The 23,639-nt window shown below is 35.8% G+C and overlaps 1 protein-coding gene across 1 annotated transcript; it reads right to left on the reverse strand.

The window, feature by feature from the left end:
• Positions 1 to 15,139: 15,139 nt before the first annotated feature.
• sult2st3 (sulfotransferase family 2, cytosolic sulfotransferase 3) lies at positions 15,140 to 21,858 on the reverse strand. The gene is made up of 6 exons (XM_083530126.1): positions 21,610 to 21,858; positions 19,463 to 19,671; positions 17,319 to 17,445; positions 17,141 to 17,235; positions 15,880 to 16,060; positions 15,140 to 15,792 (listed from the first exon to the last, which is right to left on the reverse strand). The coding sequence occupies exons 1-6, from the start codon at positions 21,746 to 21,748 to the stop codon at positions 15,671 to 15,673; spliced, it is 873 nt and encodes a 290-aa protein (XP_083386252.1). The 5' UTR covers positions 21,749 to 21,858; the 3' UTR covers positions 15,140 to 15,670.
• Between the last annotated feature and the right edge of the window lie 1,781 nt (positions 21,859 to 23,639).

The raw sequence follows: 23,639 nt of genomic DNA on the forward strand, positions 1-23,639 counted from the left end.
ATCATTTACACACATCCATGTACAGTACTACCTCAGAGATTTAATACATCCAATCAATATATCAGAATGTTTTTGGGGGAAAACCGATGTTATTTATTAATATATTACAGTGAAATGTTTAACATGGTAGGTTTTTTTTCTGTTTAGGTTCAGTAAGAATAACTGATTGCTATTCACAATGATAGATTTCTATACTGCAATCGTTATTACTAGCCCCTAGCTTCAGAGTCTCTAGTTCAAGCCTAAACTCAGTTTTCTTGGTTTTCTTGGTTTCTTCTCACCTCCTAAAAAAACATGTGGGTCAGTATGCAGTGTAAGCAAATTTTTTAGAAGGCCTATTTCATAGATTGTAAGTTCAAGTCAGCATTACTCCCTGATTTCCACCATGAATCCACTTTCAAAAATTGGTGTTTGAATTAAAACAGTGCAAAATGTTCTATTTAAAAGACGAGTCTTTTATATAAAAGTGATTCAAGTATTTTGTAAGTGCTGTGGGTTTAATCCAGCTCTTGTGTTTCTCTACGTGTGATCTTTTGCACGTTCTCCCAAAGTCTTTAAAGGCTTCCTCCTCTAAATCTCTTTCTTTTACTTTCCAAAAAAAAAAACAAGTGGATTGTCAATGCTAAAGTGATCCCATGGGTGTGATAGTGTGCACTGCGAGAAGCCAGCATTCAATTAAAGATGAATAAATAAATGGATGAAACCGGCTTGCATGATAAATATAGCCCTATGCTGTTGTAAGCCAACAGAGATTGAAGCATCATCGTGCCAAGGACCTGTCATTTTTTTATCATATCAATAGCTCCTTGTTCCTTCTAGTGAAAAATCCTTTGTTTGCTACATGATTTGCAAAAAAAAAATTTTATCGACTGCACTGTTACGTAAAAGGATGTGTACAACAGGAGGAGGCTCCAGTAAGGCCGTCATGGACGTGTGTACTAGTCTACTGTATAAATGAATATTCTCCTGTGTACACGTGCACATGCATATGTAGTCACGTACTCTAGTAAATAGCAGGATAGGATTTTAGTAAACAGTCCATGGGATATTTTTGGAATTTCTAATTGTTTCACTCACCTTCTCTGGCTGAGAACAATAACCGATGAGTTGCGTGTCAAACACAATGTGTCATTGTGTTGTCCCCATCCTCATGGGAGCCAAGTAAGCATTTGTGTGCTGATCTGGAACACTTTCATAAAGCGTCAGCATTTCAATTGATCCGCTATATTTGGCTTTAATTTAAAACTTGGAGTTTTTCTTTTCTCATGATTACACACAGTTTTCAGTTTATATTCATTAGACATGTATTTGTTGCCGTTTCACTAGAAGCACAGCACATATTATTACTGTATACGACCTAATAAACTAGACTGTATTTTTATTTCCATAAAATGCTTAGCACTTATAAAACAAATGTTTTAAAGGTTTTAATCAATGCGAATGCAGCGGTAATAAACATTTCCCCCCCTTTTTAAATGCACAGTATTTTATAGTTGTAACAAATAAATACATGAAAGCAAGACACTGTAAAATCCTGTGTGAAATAGCAATCAGCAAAAAAAATGAAAAAAAAAACAATTGCACACACTTCAAATCTTTTTTTTCCAAAACAAATGAGACAAGATGCATGTTTTTAGAGCACATTTAAGAGCACATTTAAGAGCACATTTAAGAGTTTATCAGTGTAGCACATCTTGACATGACATATGTTTTAAAATATAAATTATTTATAAATAGAATATAAATTAATTGGCCTCATGAGACATAACACATTCTTTCGTAGCCCTTTCGTGTTCAATACCTTTTCACAATAAGATATATACATATATGCTTTGTAAGTCCATCAGGACCAAGTCATGAAAATCATACAGAAACTGTGAATGGTTATTGAAGATTAATCAGAATCAAGTCACCAATGGCAGATATAGGTCTATTTAAATCATTGATATAGATATAAATTATAAAAACATTATCGAAAATATAATTCATTAGTTTTTTATCAATGTTGGTTGGTATATCACATTAAAGATGTGATAAATCCTATCAGAAAAAAATTTCCAAAATTATTTTTAGTTTCATCCCTCGCAAAAACTTACCATTTTAATACAGATATGTATCATTTTTTATAATCACTGTCTAATAAAAAAAAAAAGCATGAATATAAACTCACCAGCCACTATATTAGGAACCTATCAACATCTGCTTATTCATGCAATCATGTGGCAGCAGTGCAATGTACAGTATATAATCACACAGATACAGGTCAAGAGCTTCATTTAATGTTTACATCATACACCATAATGAGAAATGAATCCTTGAGGATTGGAAATACATCACCTCATTTTGTCCAGTATTAGCTTTTCTGGTTTCATTGACCCAATGTAGTAACAGAGTCTTGTTCTTTTCTGATAGGAGTGGGACATGATGTGGCCTCCTGATGTTGTAGCTGATCCACCTCAAGGTTATATGCATTCTGAAGAGATTTCCACATGTACGTAATTTACTGCTCTCCAGGAATCTTACCACCTTAATTCCACTCAGTCTTGCCAATACCCTGCATACAGTCTTCTGTTTCTTAAGCTATATTACAGTATTACAAAATATCATAAGGCTACATTAGATGAACACATTTTTCTAGCTGTAGTCCACAGAAAATTATGCAAATTATGCAAATTTGCTTAGGTACTATAGTCACATTGTGCAGGATAAGGTTTCTAATTGACCAGTTCCAGCACTTTTCACCCTGGTAACAAAGCAAGCAAAACAAAACTGCAGATATGACAGAGAGTAGTTAGTACAGGCACTTCCATTTGTGGGTCAGTTTATTTAATTCAATTCAGTTTTATCTACAGTTCTTATCGCAAGTAAACATTGCCACGGCAAGCTCAATTTAATATTTTGATCTCTTATGAGAAGTGACAATGGTGAGCGAAACCTCCTTGAGATGACATGAGGAAAAATGATTAAAAGGAAATTTGAATGCAAATCCATCCTCTGATAAGTGACAACAGATACTGAGTTAAATAAATCATTACTCTTCTACATTTGAATACTGAACTGAGCTTGTTGTGCAAAGATTTTTAGTAAATGCACACTGTGAGTAAAAAAAAACTCTGAGGTCAATGAAAAACTGTGCAAGCTGTCAATAATGATTAATGCATAATGAATTAAACACATTCAGGGGTGTGTCCATTTTTGGGCAATACATTTTGCAAATTGCGCAAGAGCAATTTTTTTGCAGTAGGTTTTAAGATATTGGCAAATGAAGATCCTGCAATTCTGAACAATGCCTGAAAAAAAATGCTGCCACATGCTGAAATATATTATGGGCATTTAAAGAAATTTGATATGACACTATACAGGTCCAGTTAGGCAGCATGATGTGGACTGTATCAGAGCACGTCCACAGATGTCCGTTCACTGTAGTGGTAAAGCAAAACACTATAAGTGTAAGACAACCACTTGAGTCCAATTTAAGCAGTTTGAAATTCCAGTAAACACATCATTTTGTGCAGGAACCGTGCATTCTTCAGAAGCTCAGTTCAGGGAAATCTCGACCTAATTTTACCTAAGTTATGTCTAGAATGAGCACTGAATATTCCTCAAGATAAATACTTTTGATTTATATGTATGCTGTTTTCAAAATTATATGCCAGACCTACTGAGAAGTCATCTGCCCAATCTTTTTTTAATTAACTCTAGATCAAGATTAATACGAGGGAAACTGCATTCTAAATAAGCGCCATCACATGCTTTTTGGATTCATGCATTGGTAATGTTTTCTGCTTATTAGTTGTTAGGTGAAAACCAAATCTTTGACCATTGTCTCTGTAAATGATGCCAATCAAAAATTTATTAATCTGCCACTTTTTTTTACACTGCCAAAAGCCAAATTTGCCTCAAAAACCACAACAAGGCAAGCTTTTTTTTATAGTTCTTTAATTAGACCTGCCACCCAGCTGGAGCCCTATGCAATTTTCGTCCGTGTCCAAAGTGCCGCCACACCATCCATCCCAGCCTGTCCAACACTTCCATCCCGATAGCGTATCAATTCCAGAGGCCCTAATGGTCTGCCTGGTCACTAGGGATGCAGTCCACCCATTGAGGGCTTCGTATCACAGTGCTTATCAACTCGCTCATTTTCTTTCATTATGAGGAGCGTGCACTTTCAGAGCATGGCAATGGGAGAAACCTCCATAAGGTTGCTTTGATTTTATATTTGTTTTGTTTTGTTTATTTCCAGTATTTTTATATGTGAATTGTGACTTTCTTTCTTTCTTTCTTTCTTTCTTTCTTTCTTTCTTTCTTCTTTCTTTCTTTCTTTCTTTCTTTTTTTCTTTCTTTTCTTTATTTCTCATATACAATGTAAGTAGCGGTGTACACTATAAGGGCAAAAGTTTCATATTCTGAACATCCATTACTCTTTTGGGAAGATGTTCCACTAGAGTTCGGAGTGTGCTTGTGGAGATGGGCTCATTCAGCCACAAATGCATTAGTAAAGTATTAAGTATTAGTAAAGATGTACTGAGGCCTAAGGTGCAGTCAATGTTCACATTCATTCCAAAGGTGCTCAACAGGGTTGAGATTAATGGTCTATAGCAGGCCAATCAAGATGTTTCATTCAAACCTATGTATAGCATACCTTCAAGGAGCTGGCTTTGTGCATGCGGGCATTTTTCATGCTAATAAAGGGTAATGTTTATTTCTATCACATTTAAAGACATCCTAAGCAATGTGTGTGCCTTCAACTTGTGGTTACAGTTTGGGGAAGAACCACAAATGGCTGGAAAAGTCAGGTGTCCCAATACTTTTGTTCATATACTGTATATGAGAAAACATTGTATATAAAAAAAATTCAAATATACTAAATATTTATACTTAATTATACATAATAGATGCGATCATTCCTTCTCATATACACTGTATATTGTAATTATAGCTGCCTAAATACTTTTGATGCTCCTCTTTTTTTTTCGCCTTACAGTTTCAGGATGCACCCTTGACGCCAGCTCCCGAAAAGTATTGTCCAGCAGCAGTTCCCGGTTTTGTCTTCTTTCTATTTCAGTAAACAAACAAGAGTCGCTCTGACAATAGAGTAAAGTTTAGGAGCCTGGAAACAGACAACACATGCTTTTAGATGCACTCCACAGTCCTTGAGACAGACTTTCCAGGAAGAGGAGACAAACAGATAAGCACCAAAAGACAGCAATTATTTGGCACTGTCACATGTTCCGCGGTAAAATGGCCCACCACATATTTAAGTGCTTTTAATCTACTACTGTTCTCCTTCATAAATGTTTGAGCATTTTTTCTTTAACTATTATGAGGTTCCGCCTTTAAAGTGTCACTTCACTCGATTAAAAAGATATTTTTTCTGGGGTTTTTTCATGTATATTTCTCATACATTTATTATGTTATTATAAAGATTTTCAAATTTTCATAGCAAGGTCTTTCAACATACAGATGCAGGCTAATTTGTGGGTAAAGATATAGAAATACTTGAATTATAGTAATATTTCATTAAAATTTTGGTCAAATGCATACTGGACACAATGCTTCTTGGAGAATGTCCTTTGGACAGATGAGACAGAACTGGACCTTACTGGAAATAGAGAACAGCTGTACTGTAGGTCACAAAAATGAAACTTTCACAAAACAAGAACACGATACCTACTGTGAGAGGGCTCGATTAGGTTTCGGGGCTGATTTACTGCCTTTTAAGAGAGCTTTGTCTCAGCTCTGTCTCAGTTGCAGATCATGGGTCCTTTAACAGGATAATGACACAAAGCAATTGGGTTTCTCATGAAAGGCTGAACTATCATCATGTTTGTTCATTTTAAGCAATTGTTTTATTACATGCATTATTATGTTGAATCAAAACTTTTAAAAGATTTTTTTATTAATTTGTATTTTTTCTTATGTAAAAGAAAACCACCACAGTAAGGAAAAGTGGCAATCAGAGTAGCATTGCTGGCTCACAACTTCGGGGTAGTGGGTTTGATTTTAAACTCAAGTTTTTATGTGGAGCTTCCATGCATGTTCTCTTCATTTTCTATGTTTTCATCACACTGACCATATCATGAAGGTAGGTGGACTGACTATGGTAATTTATCCTAATTGTGTGTGTGTGTGTGTGTGTGTGTGTGTGTGTGTGTGTGTGTGTGTGTGTGTGTGTGTGTGTTCATTTAGAATGATGATTAAACTGACTGTAACTAAACAATTTTAAGGCTTCATCGTGTAATGGACACCTAGCTGTGGAATACCTTTTACAAAAAAGGTTTCTGGTTAGATCGCACTGTAATAAAATGCTGAAAAATAAAGTTCAGGTGTTTATTTACAGTTTGATAACATTTGATAAAGCCATGAAGACTAGTTCTAGTCTTTCGGCACTTCATGGTGTAAATATTTAATTTATCTCAAAAATGACAATGAAATAATTGAGCATCCTCCCGGCCTCCAAGATACTGTACATGTACATAAACCCCACTAAGCCCCTTAGCCAACGTGCGTGGTTATTTTTAGCAACACTGAGTAGTCTAAACAAAGAAGGAGCAGTTGACATTAAGTACGACAAATATCTGATCACCAAGGTGAAGAAAAGCCGCAAAACAATTGAAGGAAGAGCATTAGCATTTACATCAGCTCACTTTAAAGGCTAATTAATACATATGTACTAACAGTCTAGCCATAATACTGTCTCTGTGTGACTAAAGACAATTTCCAAAGTAATAGTAAGCTGTGTTGTTTTGTTTAACTCAATATACAGTACATATACAGTAAGACACATAAATAGCAAAATGTGAATAAAGGCCACCAAAATGTGCATGTACTGATCTTGATTGGGTTATTGAATTGGTTTGAAAACTAAAATGTCTGAGATGATGGCTAATATATTTCATTTCATTTGGTGCAACTGGTTAATGAGATGTTTTTGGTGATTTGGCTTTGAGGCGTACCAAGGATATGGCGCTGTTATAATAGGAAGCGAGACGCAAAAGGCAGGGTGAGTTTTTTTTTTTCCCTCATTTGTTATGGCTACAAATCAGTTGGTTGCATTCACGCAGTCATTGGGTGAAGTGTCCTGTTTGTTTAGTGTTATTTATTCAAATATGGCACATTAAAATGTGGTGTAATAAGTATGCTATCTGCACTGTCACTACATAAAAATGGGCATTTGTCCAATAAGCAAATCATGTAGCCACAACCCTACATGCAATATACAGATACGTTAGTATTCATATCAAGCATGATAAAATGTGATCTCACTGACTTTGACCATGCCCTGGTTGTTAATGACAGAAGGGCTGGTTTTGAGTGTCCTGGGATTTTTAATCACACTAGTATCAGTTGCAGTTAAGTTGCAGTTCTGTCACTGTCAGAATTAAAACTGGCAGCAAATAAATACAGTAGTAGCTACAGTAGGTATATAGTAACTCAAATAACTAGATTTTACAACTATTTTGAGCAGAAAAGCATCCCAGAAAACATCAAACCGTGCAGATGGGCTACACAGCAGAAATCAAATCAGGTTCCACTTCTGTCAGCCAAGAACATGAATCCAAGGATACAGATAGCACAGGTTCACTAAAACTACAGTGCCAAAAAATATAAATAAAAAAATAAATCAGCTGCACAGTTTTGATGAACCAGTGCCAGCTTTAATACTTGCATGACCAAGCAAGTTTCCAGTTTTCAAGATTCTTTTTTGTTAAGTGATATTATATTCAAATGATATTATATTAATCTACAGTGCTGTTGAACTCTTGATTTTAAATAGTCAAAAGGTAAAGTTCAGTTACTCATTCCAGGCAAATCCCAGGCTCATATTAATAGGCTCGTTCTAACATGTTATTCTATATAATATTTTATAAAATCCCAACACTTTGTAACAGTCAGAGATAAACGCTGCTTCCCATCAAACATTTCAATTCAGACAGAAATAGTCTAAAAAGAAAATGGGCCAGTGTTACAGCAGGATATTTGCACAAACAGACCAGAATAGAGCCTGATGTGTTATATTTTGAGGCTGTAATTGCCAGTGTTTGTGCAATGTTTATTTTTTTCTATGATTTAAGTCAATTCAAGATTTAAATCTACAGAACTGTTTAAAAGATGAAAAACGTATAGTCATAACAACTATGTAGGAAACAAACACTACAAAAACAGTTTTTTTATTATTGCTTTCCGATTACTTAAACACTTGCCTGAACATTAAAGACGGATACTCAGATGGCTACTGAATGGACATAGAGAAAAATAGAAAATATATTGTATATGTGCATGTTCCTGGATAAAACTTGTGTCTCCCACCCTTAAGCTCAGACATGGTGGCATTTAAAGGCTGACCCCTTGACCCAGAGGGAGTCATGGAGAGATTCACAGAGATCCACACCCATGGACACACACAGAGGCACTCCATGGGGACAGGATCTATGTCTTCCGCATCACACAAGTCCTGGAGACACTTTGATTTAATGCTTAGATGTGGACTGTGATGGGAAAGGTTATCAAGTCCCCGTCAGCCACTGGCGTGTGACCAGAGAATATTACGCCGACGTTCATCCTTTCCTAGTCAGTGCACGCTCAAGCCCAATTCCACTGACAACCAGAGTGCATGTGGGAGCTGTAAAAACCAGGATGTCATAACAAGTCTCCGTGGTGCACTTGTGCCTGACTCTTGTCGTTTACCTCCTCCCTACTCAACACAACCCGATGCTGCAATTCTTGCCTTAATCAAAGGCAGGAGCCCTCTACAGACGTCCACACTTTCATACACCCACACACATGTTCCCCACCCTAGGAGTCTCGGTCTGGGCTGTGGGCAATTAGAAGTAATCACAGGAAGTTCATTAGTGTTATCAGCGGACGAAGGAGCCTGCAGCTGGCAGAGCTGAACCCCACCACAGTCACGTAGGGCCGAGGCCCTCGGGTAAAATGCCCTCTAAGGAAAATACATACACATTACCCAGCTTACATACACCAGCAGGCACGTACACATCCATTTTCTTGCAATGACTTGAAGATATTTATAAATCTTCTCAGTCTCCTCATCTCAGAACACTTCTGTTTCTGACAACTCAGTACAAAGATTAATGAAAGAGTGACTTTAAAACAGCACATTTTACACGTTGAACCCTGTGATTACTACTTTTAAACTTTACACAGAATATGAGAGAGAGTCAAGTCAAGTCAAGTCAAGTCAAGTTTATTTCTATAGCGCTTTTCACAACGGACATTGTCTCAAAGCAGCTTTACAAAATTTAAGAGTTAAGGTAAACAATGTGTTCATCCCTGATGAGCAGTCATGGCGACTGTGGCAAGGAAAAACTCCATTAGATGTTATGAGGAAGATACCTTGAGAGGAACCAGACTTAAAAAGGGGAACCCATCCTCATTTGGGTGACATCAAGAGTGTGATTATAAATCTTTAAACAATACAGAACACTGGAGAGCACCAGAATGTAAGATTATAAGTAATGTCCTCTCTACACTCTTATACAGTCATTTGAGGTCATGGTACCAGGAGCTACAAAGCAACTCATAAAATAGCTATACACAACATTAGTAAGTTTTTGCAAGGAAAGAAATACCTGTTTTACCTGCACCTGATCTTTAAACAGCTGAATGCTAAAAATGCTGACTGACACAAAAATGCTAACACTTGTGATTATAAGTCGTATAGGAAAAGAGCTTTTCCTGCATCAGGGAGCGAGCTGAATGGGCACTTCCTGTGTATGTGGGTTTAATAATTACATATTAGACAACAGGATAGTTGTGCAACTTCCTGGCTGACCAGTAATATCAGCAGCAACACGTGCCCAAACACATACATCTTTACTGTTTAAAAGAAGGTAAGAAGAAAGGATAAAGCTAGCAATTATCTACAATGGATTAATCACTAAAAATGGTCTTAACAAGGGATGTGGCAGATCAGTGTTCGGGGTTTCTGCTCAGATGATCAGGGGTTCAAACCACTGCACCACAAAACTGCCACTATTAAACCCTTAAGCAAAGCCCTTAACCGTCTCTGCTCCAGGGGTGCTGTATCATGGCCGACATTGTAATTTACAGGTAACAGGTAAAGGCCTTATTTTTTATGCCCATTAACAAACAGTTTATAAAATAACACTTAATCCAGCACTGCATAATTTTTGCATTAAATGCAGCAGCAGAAAGCACGAAGTTGAAAAATGTTCACAATCACAGCTAATGACAGAAAATACAATTGAACACAGTAAAATACAGTTTACTATGTGCACAAGATAATCAAGGCCATAAAAATGTAATGCATGCACATAATGTAGGCTAGGTTAGTTTCATTTTGCTTTTAATTCACATTCTTTTATTCAGCTTCTCCCATTAGGGGTCGCCACAGCGGATCATCCGCATGTTTGATTTGGCACATGTTTTTACGCTGGATGCCCTTCCTAACGCAACCCTCCCCATTTATCCAGGCTTGGGACCGGCACTAAGAGTGGCTGGGGTTGGTTCCCTGACAGGGGATCTAACCCGGGCCACAGCGGTGAGAGCGCCGCATCCTAACCACTAAACCACCAGGGACCCTTTTAATTCACATTCTAATTTTGTTAATTCAATGCTGATGAATTTTGGCTAAATGTGCCCTAATAATGTTTTTTTTGAGACCTTGGAAATAAATGTACAAAGAATAAATCCATTGCTAACCACCCCCTGTCAAACCCAGATGAGTTCCTTTTTTCTTAAGTGTGTTGCATAAATAAGTCCCTGCAGTTACTTCCACTCCTAGACCATTTGATGGTTTCCATCTAGTAATGCAAATTATATAATAATGATTCCAGATCCTAGAAAAATAAAATAATATCACCTTGACAGAGTCAACAAATTTCTGTGCAAACTCCAGATTTTTATACCTTCTACTAGAATAACATTGTATCACAGACCCCATAGGGCCATTACCGTTCCAAGTAGATTATGTGGAGTGCATTTAAGAAGTATTCACACCCATGTCACTATTTTAAATTTTGTTATGTTGCAGCCTGGTATTACATTCATAGTATCTTTTTTCTCATTAATCTACTCTGAGTACCCTAAAAAGTACCCTAAAGTTAAAACAGAAATCTAGAAATGTCTGAAGTATCACATGTACATAAGTAATCAGACCCTTTTCAGCAACAATAAAAATTTAGCTCAGGTGCCTCCCATTTCTCCTAATTAGTGCTGAGATGTTTCTATACTCTAGAGGGCCTCACAGCTGAAAATGCTATTAGACCAAAAACCCACCCATGAGGTCCAAGGAACAGCCTGCAAAGATCAGAGACAGAATCATTGCAAGGCAAAACAGACCTGGGGAAGGCTACAAAAATCTTTTTGCTACACTGAAGATTCCCCAAAACCCAGTAGACTCTGTGGTTACTCTTATTGAACTTCAAAGATCTTTAAAGAAACCAAAATTGAACTGTTTGGCTTCAATTTAAAACGTCTGGAGGAACTTATCCCCTGCCCAAAACCATCCCAACAGTGAAACATGGTGGTGGCAGCATCATGCTGTGGGTTTCTTTTTCTGCAGCAGGAACTAAGAAGATGGACAGGGTTGAGGGAAAGCTGAATACAGCAAAGCACATAAATATCTTTAATAAAAAACTGTTTCACAGTGCTCAGGACCACACAGGAGTGGCTTAGGGATAACTCTGTGAATCTCCTAGAGAGGCCCAGCAAGAGGCTTGAATCCTATTGAATATCTCTGGAGGGACCTAAAAATGGCTGTCCATGACAGTCACCATTCAACCTGGCCCAGCTTAATAGGAATTGCCATAGAGAATGGCAGAAACTCCCCCAATCCATGTATGCAAAGCGTGTTACCTCATACCAAAAATAAGAATACCTGTTATTTACAAGCTCTTTCCTTTTTGTTTTTTTTTATTGTTTTATCTTGCTAGTGTTGTCTGTTTGCTAGACCCTTTTTTTGCCTTGACTTTTTCTTATTTTTATTTTAAGAGTATTTCCTGTAGCTGCAGCTGTCTCTGATGCCTGACATACAGTATAAATCTGCAAAAATTGGGCGAAGCTCTAAAATCTTTCATTCTCACACAAATCTCTTTTAATGCACTTACTATTAACAAATAATGAAACAAATGCTCATCTGAGGTTTCTTGTGCCACCATTTGCTGGTCAATATTTATTATTAAATTAATTATGTTAATATTTATATTCTTCCCGTGGGCTCACCACCTGCAGGAGGGACCGTAAGGGACGGTGCTGTGAGGATTGGGCAGCAGTCGAAGGCGGGGGCTTGCTTAGACTGCTGCCCCCGCGACCCGAATTACGGATAAGCGGGAGAAAATGAATGAATGAATGAATGAATATTTATATTAAATTGATACATAGGACTGATAGAACAAGGAGAGGTCTACAGGATTTGTTTAATTCTTGTATAAACAAGAACCAAATGATTTGTTGTTTTGACCATTAGAAGCTTTATATTTTGTCGCTTTGGTAATAAATATATATATATATATATATATATATATATATATATATATATATATATATATATATATATATATATATATATAAAATCTATCCAGTTTGTGAATTTACTTATTTACTGTAAAAAAAAAAAAAGAAAGAAAAGAAACATGCATGTTTGAGATACACACCTGAACACACACTCAGTCTCTCTCTCTCTCTCTCTCTCTCTCTCTCTCTCTCTCTCTCTCTCTCTCTGATACACACACTAAAAATTTCCTTAGACTTTAGAGCAGCTACACCATCTACAGGTATGTTTGTGAAACAGTGAACAGAGCAGTAATTCGTTGCTTTGCTTTGCAGTGCTGTTAGCTTAATTTGGTTTGTAATGCTACTGAAGTTGTTTTGTAAAAGCAACAGAAGATCAGCCTTCTGTGTTCAGCGTTCGAGAAGGTAAAGGTCAGCCCCAGTTTAACACTTTTCTACTGAGAGTCTAGGAATAAGGTGTGCTGGTCATTACTACACATATCTTCCATGCTTTTATGTTTTCTCTGTTTCTACTGTAGTGTAAAGAAAACATAAACTTTCATTCAGATTAATGATTTTAGATACTGATTTTATTCTAATAATATTCCTGCTGTTATGGTGGAACACAGTTATTTTAGAGTCATCACTTTGAATATAAAAATGTCTTCGTTTTTTGTAGCTTCATCCTGATTATTTGAAATGCAAGCAATAACACATTAGACTAATAGAATTAATATATTTATTTGGAACAATTGTTTCTTACTGCCATATCACTGAAAATACTTAATGCACACACACACACACACACACACACACACACACACACACACACACACACACATTTATTTATGATAAACATATTATAGGAGAAAATTTGTGAGCTGTAACAGAGAGCTGTAACTTTTTATCAAATTGCGAATGTTGTGGTTCATTCTTGCAATTTATTTGTCTAATTGTCTACTGTTTCCTACATTTTGTCATGCTCATATAAATATATTATACTAGTTTCACCTAAATGATATTAAGCCCCAAAACATCTCAGCATCAGTTCATTGCAAAAGTCATTGAATAAAAAAAAGGTAATAATCTGTCAGTCTAACATTTCTATTACAGTTTTTCTCAGCTGCTTTGGAGCATTTCTCGAAAAAAAAATACAAATAAACCACATGGGAAGAACATTGTAAAATCTACACAGGCAGTAAGTACAACATTTAAAAAAAGGTTTGAAGTAGAAAATTACCCACTAAGCACCATGCTACCCCAAATATTAACATTTTAACATCTACAGATAACTAGTAAAAGACAATAACATTAAAATTTGACATATTGTAAAGATAAATCAGAAATTAGTAAGTGTTATATCGCTCTGTAGATTCAAATGCAAAGTTGCTTCTTTACTCATCATTGTTTAGTAACAACGTTGTTTAGAAATCCTATTGTAAACGCAAAGAGACGAGATGAATCATTTGAGTCACCACATTTTTGTTACTATAGATCCAGAGGTTGCCATAAAGCTCGCATAAATGCAGCACTGTCCAAATGTTTTTCGCAAATGCTTCACTGAGATTGGATTCCAACTGCAAATACACTACGAAGAGCACTCAAAGACTGCTTTTGTCCCCAGTTTCAATGCAACCAGATTTGGTCTTAGCAGTGCCAGGGACAGGAGAGTGTCACACAGAGCATGTCAAGACTACAACATACACAATAGAGTCAGCACAATTGCTGAGACAGTGTATGACTGGAGAGTTTGCTCAAGGCACAAGAAGAGGAACAAATACAGTGATTACATTTATCAGATGTCCAGACTTGTAAAATTCCTGCAATGTGCAATGCAAAAACATATCCCCAGATGGTGGGCAAAGAAAATATTTGGATTGCTATGAGGGTGATCTCTTAGATCAGTGGATGACATGAGACACAGCACAGTAAAATAGGCAAATAATCATAAAATAAATGTGTCAGAAAGAAGAAAATCGTCAATATAAAATATAAAAAGAGATCATTAAATTGTTCAATAATAACAGTGCAGTACATTATAGCACCTCAGTAAAGTACAGTAATCGCAATAATATAAAACCTACACATGTAAACATACACAGTAGTTCTAAAAAAACGAAACTATATACTCTATATGAACAAAAGTATTAGGATACTTGACTTCCAGGCATATGTGGTTCTTCCACAAACTGTTTCAACAAAGTCGGAAGCGCACAATTATATAGGTTGCAATTTTCTATTAGAAATTTTATTTATTTTCACTTGAACTAGGAGACCCAAACCTGTTCCAGCATGACAATGCGCTTGTTCATAAAGCCAACTCCACAAAGATATGCTTTACATGGGTTAGAGTGGACGATCTTGAGTGGCCTGCTATAGAGCTCTAACATAAACCCTACTCAACACTTTTTGGATTAATATGAACAATGTTATAGTGAAGTTCTTATAACGGCAAAATGGGACCTAAATGTGTAATGGGGTGTTCAAAAGCACATACCAATCTTATGGTAAGGTTTCCACAAACTTTTGCTATGAAATGTCTTTCAGATGATTTCTACATTAAAATAAATTTATATATATATATATATATATATATATATATATATATATATATATATATATATATATATATATATATATATATATAATGTTTAAAATGGTGTGAGATAATGCTTTTTTCTTTTTTTTTTTTTTTTTTTTTACAGATTTCATTAGATTGATCATATTCAGTCACAATGTTTATGTTAATAATAATTCTGAAATTTTGTTTTAGAAATATCGTTCTATTCACAAAACAAAAACAATGGAATTGTCAGTGAGCTGACCTTTTTGTACTTATTTAATAATTAGCTTTAAAAGTGTTGTTGTGCAAGAAAACTATTTATGTATTTTATAACCACTGACCTATAAAAAGCAATGATCTGTGCATCTGGATGCTTCTGTATTCTCACTTTTGCCACAAAATGGCCAAGCTGTAAAAAAAAGGTGCCTGTTGGTGTTAATAATTTTTTATAATTTCTATACTGTTAGAATAATTTGTGACTTGCAAAAGTTAGCACAGTTAACTGTAATTTAGCTATTGTATCTTATTATAAGGTTCAGCTACTTTTTTGCACATTTTAAACATCCTAAAAATATGTATATTTGCTATATTGTGTTATAATACAATCATTATTTTATTATTTTAAGAAGTGGGATTTCATTTGTCTTTTTCATCCCAGGGGAAATCGATGTCCGTTCCCTTCAGTCCTTCTGAAATGGACGCATTGAATTTCAATTCCAACTCTGGGCTGAAATAATTCTTCCAATCTCCAACTATGCCTTAAATATAGCAAAATAAAGAATTAGACACCCCATTTCAGAAGCATTTATAAGAAATTACTGTGGCAATAAAATGTTTACCGCTACCTTTTCTGAGAAAAAAAGATTTCTCGTTGTCCATTATTGTCTGCGGCACCAGTGAGTAGTTGGACATGTTGTTTTGCTTCATGGACTTGAACTCACAGTGTTCACACACGCGTTTCAGAACATCTTTGCTCATGTGCTTACCAAGAAAGTGCAAAATGCGTTCGAGAGCTCCGTGCAGATCCTGCGAGGCAAAATGAAGAAAAGAAAAGTATTAGAGTGATAGATTTCCATACAGCTGTAGCCGAGTAGTAAGTACTAATACACTGTTATCTGAAAGCAACAATGAGATGATGTGATACACCACAAAGTAAATTTGATTGTTTTACTAAATACAAGGAGGTATCAAAAAGGTTTGAGACCACCAGCATTCCTGCCACTTTTGGAATATATTCTGGACATCTTCTTTTCAAAGCATGTCAAGCACCTTCTGCTATTCGCACTGGATCTCTGCAATAGAGTCAAAACAGCAATCTTTGAGCTGGGTGGGTTCGGAAGTGAGATCATGTGGATCGTTCTCCGACGTTCGCCCTTTTGAAGAACTTGTGCCACTCAAAACACCTCAAACTACTCATCGCAGCATCCCAGTATGTCAAACGTATGGCAGATTTGCCCAGTTTTACACAGAATTTCACATTTGCTTTTTGTTTTACAGTTTTTCTCAGTTGCTTTGGAAATCGCAGACACCAGTCAACACCATTAGTCTCGAAACTTTTTTATACCACCTTGTAATTCCTCTTCAAAAAGGATTAAAGCTATTATAGGTTGTGTATATGCATTATTACTGTATAGCTACGTCTATGGGTGTGTAATATCTATGAAACAAGGTCTTTCCTGTTATTAGTCAGGTTATTATTATAATTTGATAAATCCTGCCCCATTAACTCTTAGCCAATTTCCACAGACCAGTCAGATCTCCTCAATCAAGAAGAAAGTTTACAACATTAAACTGCAGTCAGAGGAATATGATATCTGCATACATAATACATAAGGGGGGGAGTGGTGGCTCCAGCGGTTAAGGCGCTGGGTTACCGATCGGAAGGTCGGGGGTTCTTGGAATTTAAAACTGCAGGTGTTTCAAGTTCTGCAATCGAGAAAAATATGTGAAGAATTTACCTGTAGTTCCAGTGATAGTTTTATATGATACAGTACATACGTATATGAATAAGTCTGTCATATCAAATTTATCATCTCTCCAATCAAACTGATCACAAAAACTGAGCATGTAGTTTTAGTTCATTTTCTCTGATTAAAAAAAAATTACCTGGATCATTTCCTCATACGTGATGTAAAGAATTCTGTCTCCTAAATCTGTGTTATTCCAGCACTTCACATGATCGGTCCACTTTCCGAAGATCACTTAGCAGACAAGAGCACATCATATTACTGTTACTATTACAGAAAAGATAAATATATGAGAATGTTCCGTTTGTTTCTCTCACCTTCCCCTGCTAGGAATTTGTCAACAAATTCTTCAAATGTTCCCGGGTCACGCAGAAAACTGGCCATTCTATGAAAATGGAATGAAGAAACCACGATATCTTTTGGGTTTCGTGAAATATAAATGACCTGGAGGATGAAAGTAAAGATACAGCAACCAACAGAATTAAAGAAAAACACAAATAACAATAACCTGGTACTTATTTGTAATGAACCAATTAACCAATTACCTTCAAATTAATGTTTAAAAGTAACATTAATATGAAATATAAATCATCGAGTTTATTTATAGAGCCCCTTTATAATGAGACATTAACAATAATTCGAACAAATGGAGCATTTACAACCTAGTCTCCAAAAAACACAAAAGAAAATAACTGAAACAGAACAATCTTTAGGAAATAAAAGTCAAAGGAAAAAAAACAAAGACAAATTGTTCTTAGCTTAGGAGTAATCACAGCGAAAGTGTTATCACCTCTGTTTTTGTACTTAGTCCTTGGTACATGTAAAAGAAGCTGATGGGAAGATCTAAGTGACCGTGATGAAGAATGAAGCTGTAGTAAGTCAACAAGTGTTTTTGGTAGTTGAATTTTTTAAAGCTTTACTAACAAACATTACAAATTTTAAATCTTCTCTGAAAACAAAGTGGAAGCCAGTGCTGCCATGCCAAAACAGGGGTTATATGTTCTTGCCTACTGTACGTGTATTAGTCAAAAGACGAGCAGCAGCATTTTGAACCAACTGTAACTTGTTCAGGGATCATTGTGAAACCGATTGTACAACGCAATACAATAATCTAACCTGGAGCTAAATGCATGTGTAGTCTTTTCAGGGGCTGAAAATGATAGAATAGGACTCACTTTTACTATGTTTCACTCACCATGATTCATGACCGACACAGGAGCACCTTGGGGGCATGGATTTAAATATTTAACAATGTCTGGGAGAATAAGTGAAGGTTATTCTGTTCCAATTTAACTCTGTAAATAAATTTTTTATTGTTTTCTGGTGCATCGAGGTTGTGCTGGACTTGCATGGGCAATTTAGCAGATTTAATTTGATTTGCTGGCATGCAAAACGCCAATCCTGTTTGCAGTGTGGCCTTTTAGGTTTATCTAAAAGGCCAGAGGTTCTATATCTTTGTGTTCTGTACATCATGGTTTTTAAATCTTATGAAGAATTTTTTTATGACTACCTGGTGTCGTCGTCCCTGTTGTTTTTGCATACTTTCTTAGACTTTGTCTTGGTTTTCATCTGTCTAATAAGGATCACTGTGGAAAGCTATTTATTAGCTAAATGCATTTCCAAAACTTTAGATCTATCATGGAACACGGTGAAGGGCAATGATGGCTTAAAAATGGATCCCACAATGAACGTACATACAGCTAAATCAGCTGAAAGGATAATAAATAAATTATTAGCAAGTCTGCCAAGAAATACAGACGATTTAATGGAAAATTTTGTAAGTACTTGTCTCTTCTTAAATGTGAAAACTGCTGTGGGTTAGAGTGGCTAGACAGGATTTCTTTCCCAACACATCACCCTAAACCATGTCTGCAAAATTGGTCTGATGAAGCCAAAGTTTAATGATAATTCTAAAATATAAGGTTGGTACAAAAACAAAAAGAAAGCATATTATTGAAAGATAATGGTGAAGCATGGTGGAGGCAACATTATGCTATCGGGATATATTGGATATACTATTGGACATAGGACTGGGGTTCTGTTAATATAAAGGGGAATCATGGAAAGCTTCAAATACTAATATATTTTAGTAAAAAAAGAAAAAGAAAAAAAAACAAAGGCCATTGTAAATCAGCTTCAGATGCAGAAACATACAAATTCCGAAACAATTCAAAGTCAGTAAGGACCAGCTACAATAGAAGTATGTAATCGTGTTGGAATATTCCAATCAGAGTGCATATCTAAATCCTATTTATAATCCTGTGGAACGAGTTAAAGTCATCAGATCCACTCACAAATCAAGAAGATTTGTCCAAGAAGGAGTGAAATAAAATGCTCCTCAAATCAAGATGTGCTAAGGTGATGATGACTGATTGTTACAGTATGACATCCTAAAGTAATATTTTTTTCTTCACAAATAAACCCCAGGTCCGGCTGAACATTCCCTTATTCACTGTTTTACCTTAGCCGCAGAGGAAAAGAAAGTAGAAGGCATCAGGTTAAAAGGCATATGGGTAACAAAGGCACGTGGAGCAGTCAGCTTGTCCATAACTTTAGCAGCATGTGTCTCCTCAAGCCATGGTACTCTGTCCCAGTTTGGAATGGTCAGTACTGAAGTTAAATCCCCTCCATTCAGGAGCAAGGGAAGAATTTCTTGCATCCATGTTGTACCTATAAAAAAAAAAAAAAAAAAAGATTGTTCACCTTGAAAACCAGCATATCTTTATGATTTAGATATGAGGAAAATAAATATGTATATAAGAAAAGCAAAACAAACTGACTATTCAATTCTTAATACACTTCAAGAAAAGGTCATCGAATTTCAGAAAACAAAAACACATCTTAATTATTATATTTGTAACCTAATGTTACTGTGATAATGAAGGAATTCCATCCACCCATTTATCTTGAAGTCTTTTCCAGACGTACAATGGCAAAAGGCAAAGGACACCACAGGCAGGGTGCCAACTCCATTGCAAAAACACACACAGTCATTCATACACTGTGGGAGAATTTGGAAATGGTAATCGTTTTTTTTCCTATAATACATGTCTTGCAGAGTATCGGAAGGAAGCCTAAAGCACAGCAAGAGCATGCAATCTCCACACACACACAGGCAAGATTTGAATCCTCAATCACGCAAACAGGCTAACCACTAAACCACTAAATAGGAAACTAATTATGTAACTGTATTGTGTTGTGTAGATTATTACACATTTATATAATTGTGCATTGTGTGCGTGTTTCTTTTTATGGGCAAATTACTTTTATCTACTACTATCTATTGTATGTTGTGAATGAGTGGTTGAGGTGAAAAAAACCTGTCTGTTTCCATGTCCAAGCATGTTCATGCAGCAAGTGTGTAAATGCAATTATTGTAGGATGAAGTTATAAATTCTCCCTCAGGTGGTTTTTTTCCTGGTGTGAAGGTTCCAACTTTCAGGGACTTTCAAACACATTTTTTTAAATAAACCTTGCCTGATTATATCATAGAGCTTACTTTTTACCTCTTACAATGTAGTGCTGTTTTTAGTAATTAAACTATTAAGTTATTGGCGCAAATGTACACGGTTTAATATCACTATCAAGGATGGGTTTTTTTATTCTGCTAAAAACAAATTGAGGCAAACCTAATTCGATAATCAATGACACGATGCAGTGGGGTGTACTTCAAATAAAAACCAATAGCAACACTACTAAATAATGAATAACAAACTGAAATTTTATAAGTATCGGCCTTGCAACTTGACAATGGCAAAAATGACAAAAAAAATGACAAAATTTATGAATATACTGTATAATCTGATAAATAATAAAAACATATAAAATAAAAATAAATGTGTTGTCTTCTTATAGTGGATTTCTACAGAAACAGTGTCTCAGATGAGGCATAGCGGCAATTTATATTAATATTTTATCAAAATAAAAAACTCTTCAATTTGTGCATCATTTAAGCTATTAATATAAAGAAATTCAGCTATTTTATAAAGAACCTTGAATCTGAAATCGATTTATTTACATTTACGGCATTTGGCAGACACCCTTTTCTAGATAGACCTACTCTACATAGGGGTTGTTTATATATATGACTCAGTTATTCAGATATCAAGTGAAAGTTCATTCCACCACTTTCATGCCAGAATCGAGACTAGTTGCATGTCTTCCTTGTAACTGGAGAGATGATGGGATTTATTTAATGATGGCTAGTTATTTTGAAAACCACTTTTCCCTTGACACTAGTGAAAAGAACATTGTAAGGCAAAATAATTTAACCAGAATCTACAAGATTTGGGGGGAAAAAGGTAAAAGGAAAAATTTCTAGTGGTTCTACTTATAGATTTTCAGATATATGTTCAAGCATCAATCAGTATTTATGAAAAAACTCTATTTAAATATATACTCTAATTTCAGTTCACTTTTGCAGGATTTATTTATTCTCCATTCATTTCACCTTGTTTACTTATTTATTTGGTTTTGTTTGTTCATTAAGAAAAAAAGTCATAATCCAGGACATTCAGTATATAAAGAAAAAAATTCAAGAGAGAATAAGTCACATTACATATTCTGCATTTAAAAAAAGGGAGGAAACAGAAGGAAAAGATCACCTACCAGACTTGGGATATGTAACTGCAATCACGTCGTCGTCCTGGAATTGAAACGACTCGAAATATTTGAGGCTGTCCTCAGTGTGTGCAATCTTTGGGAGAAAAAGCCCATGATAAAGCGCATATGGGTCGTCGCTGGCCATTCTGCACTGGAGGATTAATCGATATGTGTATGTGAATGTGTGTATGTGAATGTGTGTGGTTGGGGATTAATCACTGGCGTTGTTCATAGTTTAAATTTGTCTGAAGTCCAGCCTTCCAGAGGCGGTTCTGTGTCATGTGACTGACTGAATCACTGCTGTGTTAGTGTTAGTTAGATACCTGACCTGTGTTGTTCTACAGATGGAATGAGATATGTCTATTACGTTACCTGTGCTGAGATCTTAAGGGATTACTGAAATACCTTTCTATTCACCGAATCCGTTTGAATGCTTGAGTTTTGTGCTTTGAGACGAGAGAAAACTACTCCCTGAAGTGGTTTTCTCTCTAAAACGCACAACCCCCTCTCCACACAACGAGTTAAATTCTTTCTTTCTGGTAACATGATATCTGTGGGACAGCAAACCAGCAAACACCAGCAAAGCTGTTAAATCCATTTACCTTTGCTACCTTGTTATATTTGATTCACTTCTAATAGCCGATAACACAAATAATGTCATTAAATAGTATAAAATCATGTATTTCATGGCATTTTAATATAATATAACTTAAAATTTACAGAAGAAAAGAGTGCAGGCTGGGTGGAGTGGGTGGAGAAGATTGGCAGAAGTGATTTGTGATAGAAGGGTATCTGTGAGAATGATAAGGAAAGTTTATATGATTGTGGTGAGACCTGCAATGTTGTATGGTTTAGAGACAATGGCATTGAGTAAAAGACAGGATGTGGAGCTGGAGGTAGCAGAGCTGAAGATGTTGAGGTTTCATTGGGAGTGACGAGAATGGACCGAGTTAGAAATGAGTTTATTATAGTGACTGAGCATGTAGGACGTTTTGGTGACAAACGTGAGGTGAGATTGAGATGGACATGTGCAGAGGATGGACATGGAGTATATTGGTAGGAGAATGCTGAGGATGGAGCCACCAGGAAGGAGGAAAAGAGACCAAAGAGGAGGTTTTTTGGATGTGGTGAGGGAAGACATGCGGGTAGTTGGGGTGAAAGAGTTGGATGTAGAGGACTAAGTTCTCTAAATTGCACGTCATAACATTATAGAACATAAACACTTACCAAAATGGCTGAAATGAAGAATATATTTAACAAATTAATAAATTATTCATTATTAATTATTATTAAAATAATGAGTGTGGTGGTTTTTGGCAGTTTGGGACTATTATCAAATGCAGTTGGTCAATTTTAAATTTTACGTTTAATTTAAGTAAAGTAAAATCATTTAAATTTGGTTCGTAAAAAATGGAAGCACATGTAAAAATGCTTCACTCTTTACTGCTGTAGATTTCATTTCCTATTTTTCCATGATTACATAATGAAGATATACGAATTAATTATTATAAATCAATCCAGTGTGATTTTTGCTTTTTCTTGATGCATAGATGCCCAGAGTTCATTTCTTGCCCTCTTAATGTGCTTTAGACCATCAGTTGTCTTAATCAGAGGAAAGGATAAGTACAGAGTGAATGTCTCTATTAGTGCTTCTACATGTACTGTACAAATCCATATTATGGCAGGAAATAATCAGTTAAGTAAAGAGAAAAGATAGAAATAAAAGTCAGTCATTATATTCCCAAGTGCAGTCTCAAAAAAGTCTAAAACGCTAAACAGAATCGAAACCGTGAGACAAAAGCAGGTCCGGATCAAATTATCAAGCAAAGCAGTTTTAAAGCAGTTTTGACCCCATTCACTCCCTTCAGGGAGGCAAGCACCCTGACAACAACAGACAGAAGAGTCCATTGTTTGAAAAACTGAGGACTTTCATTGTCTTCCTGGACTTGGTCTATCACCCTTTGCTGTAGATAGAGTCAGTGCTTCAAAATAATCAAGCTTTTATACAGCTTTTTACCACCCCATGGCATTTGCAT

Source organism: Silurus aristotelis, assembly GCF_946808225.1.
Source record: "Silurus aristotelis genome assembly, chromosome: 25".
NCBI classification, from domain to species: domain Eukaryota; kingdom Metazoa; phylum Chordata; class Actinopteri; order Siluriformes; family Siluridae; genus Silurus; species Silurus aristotelis.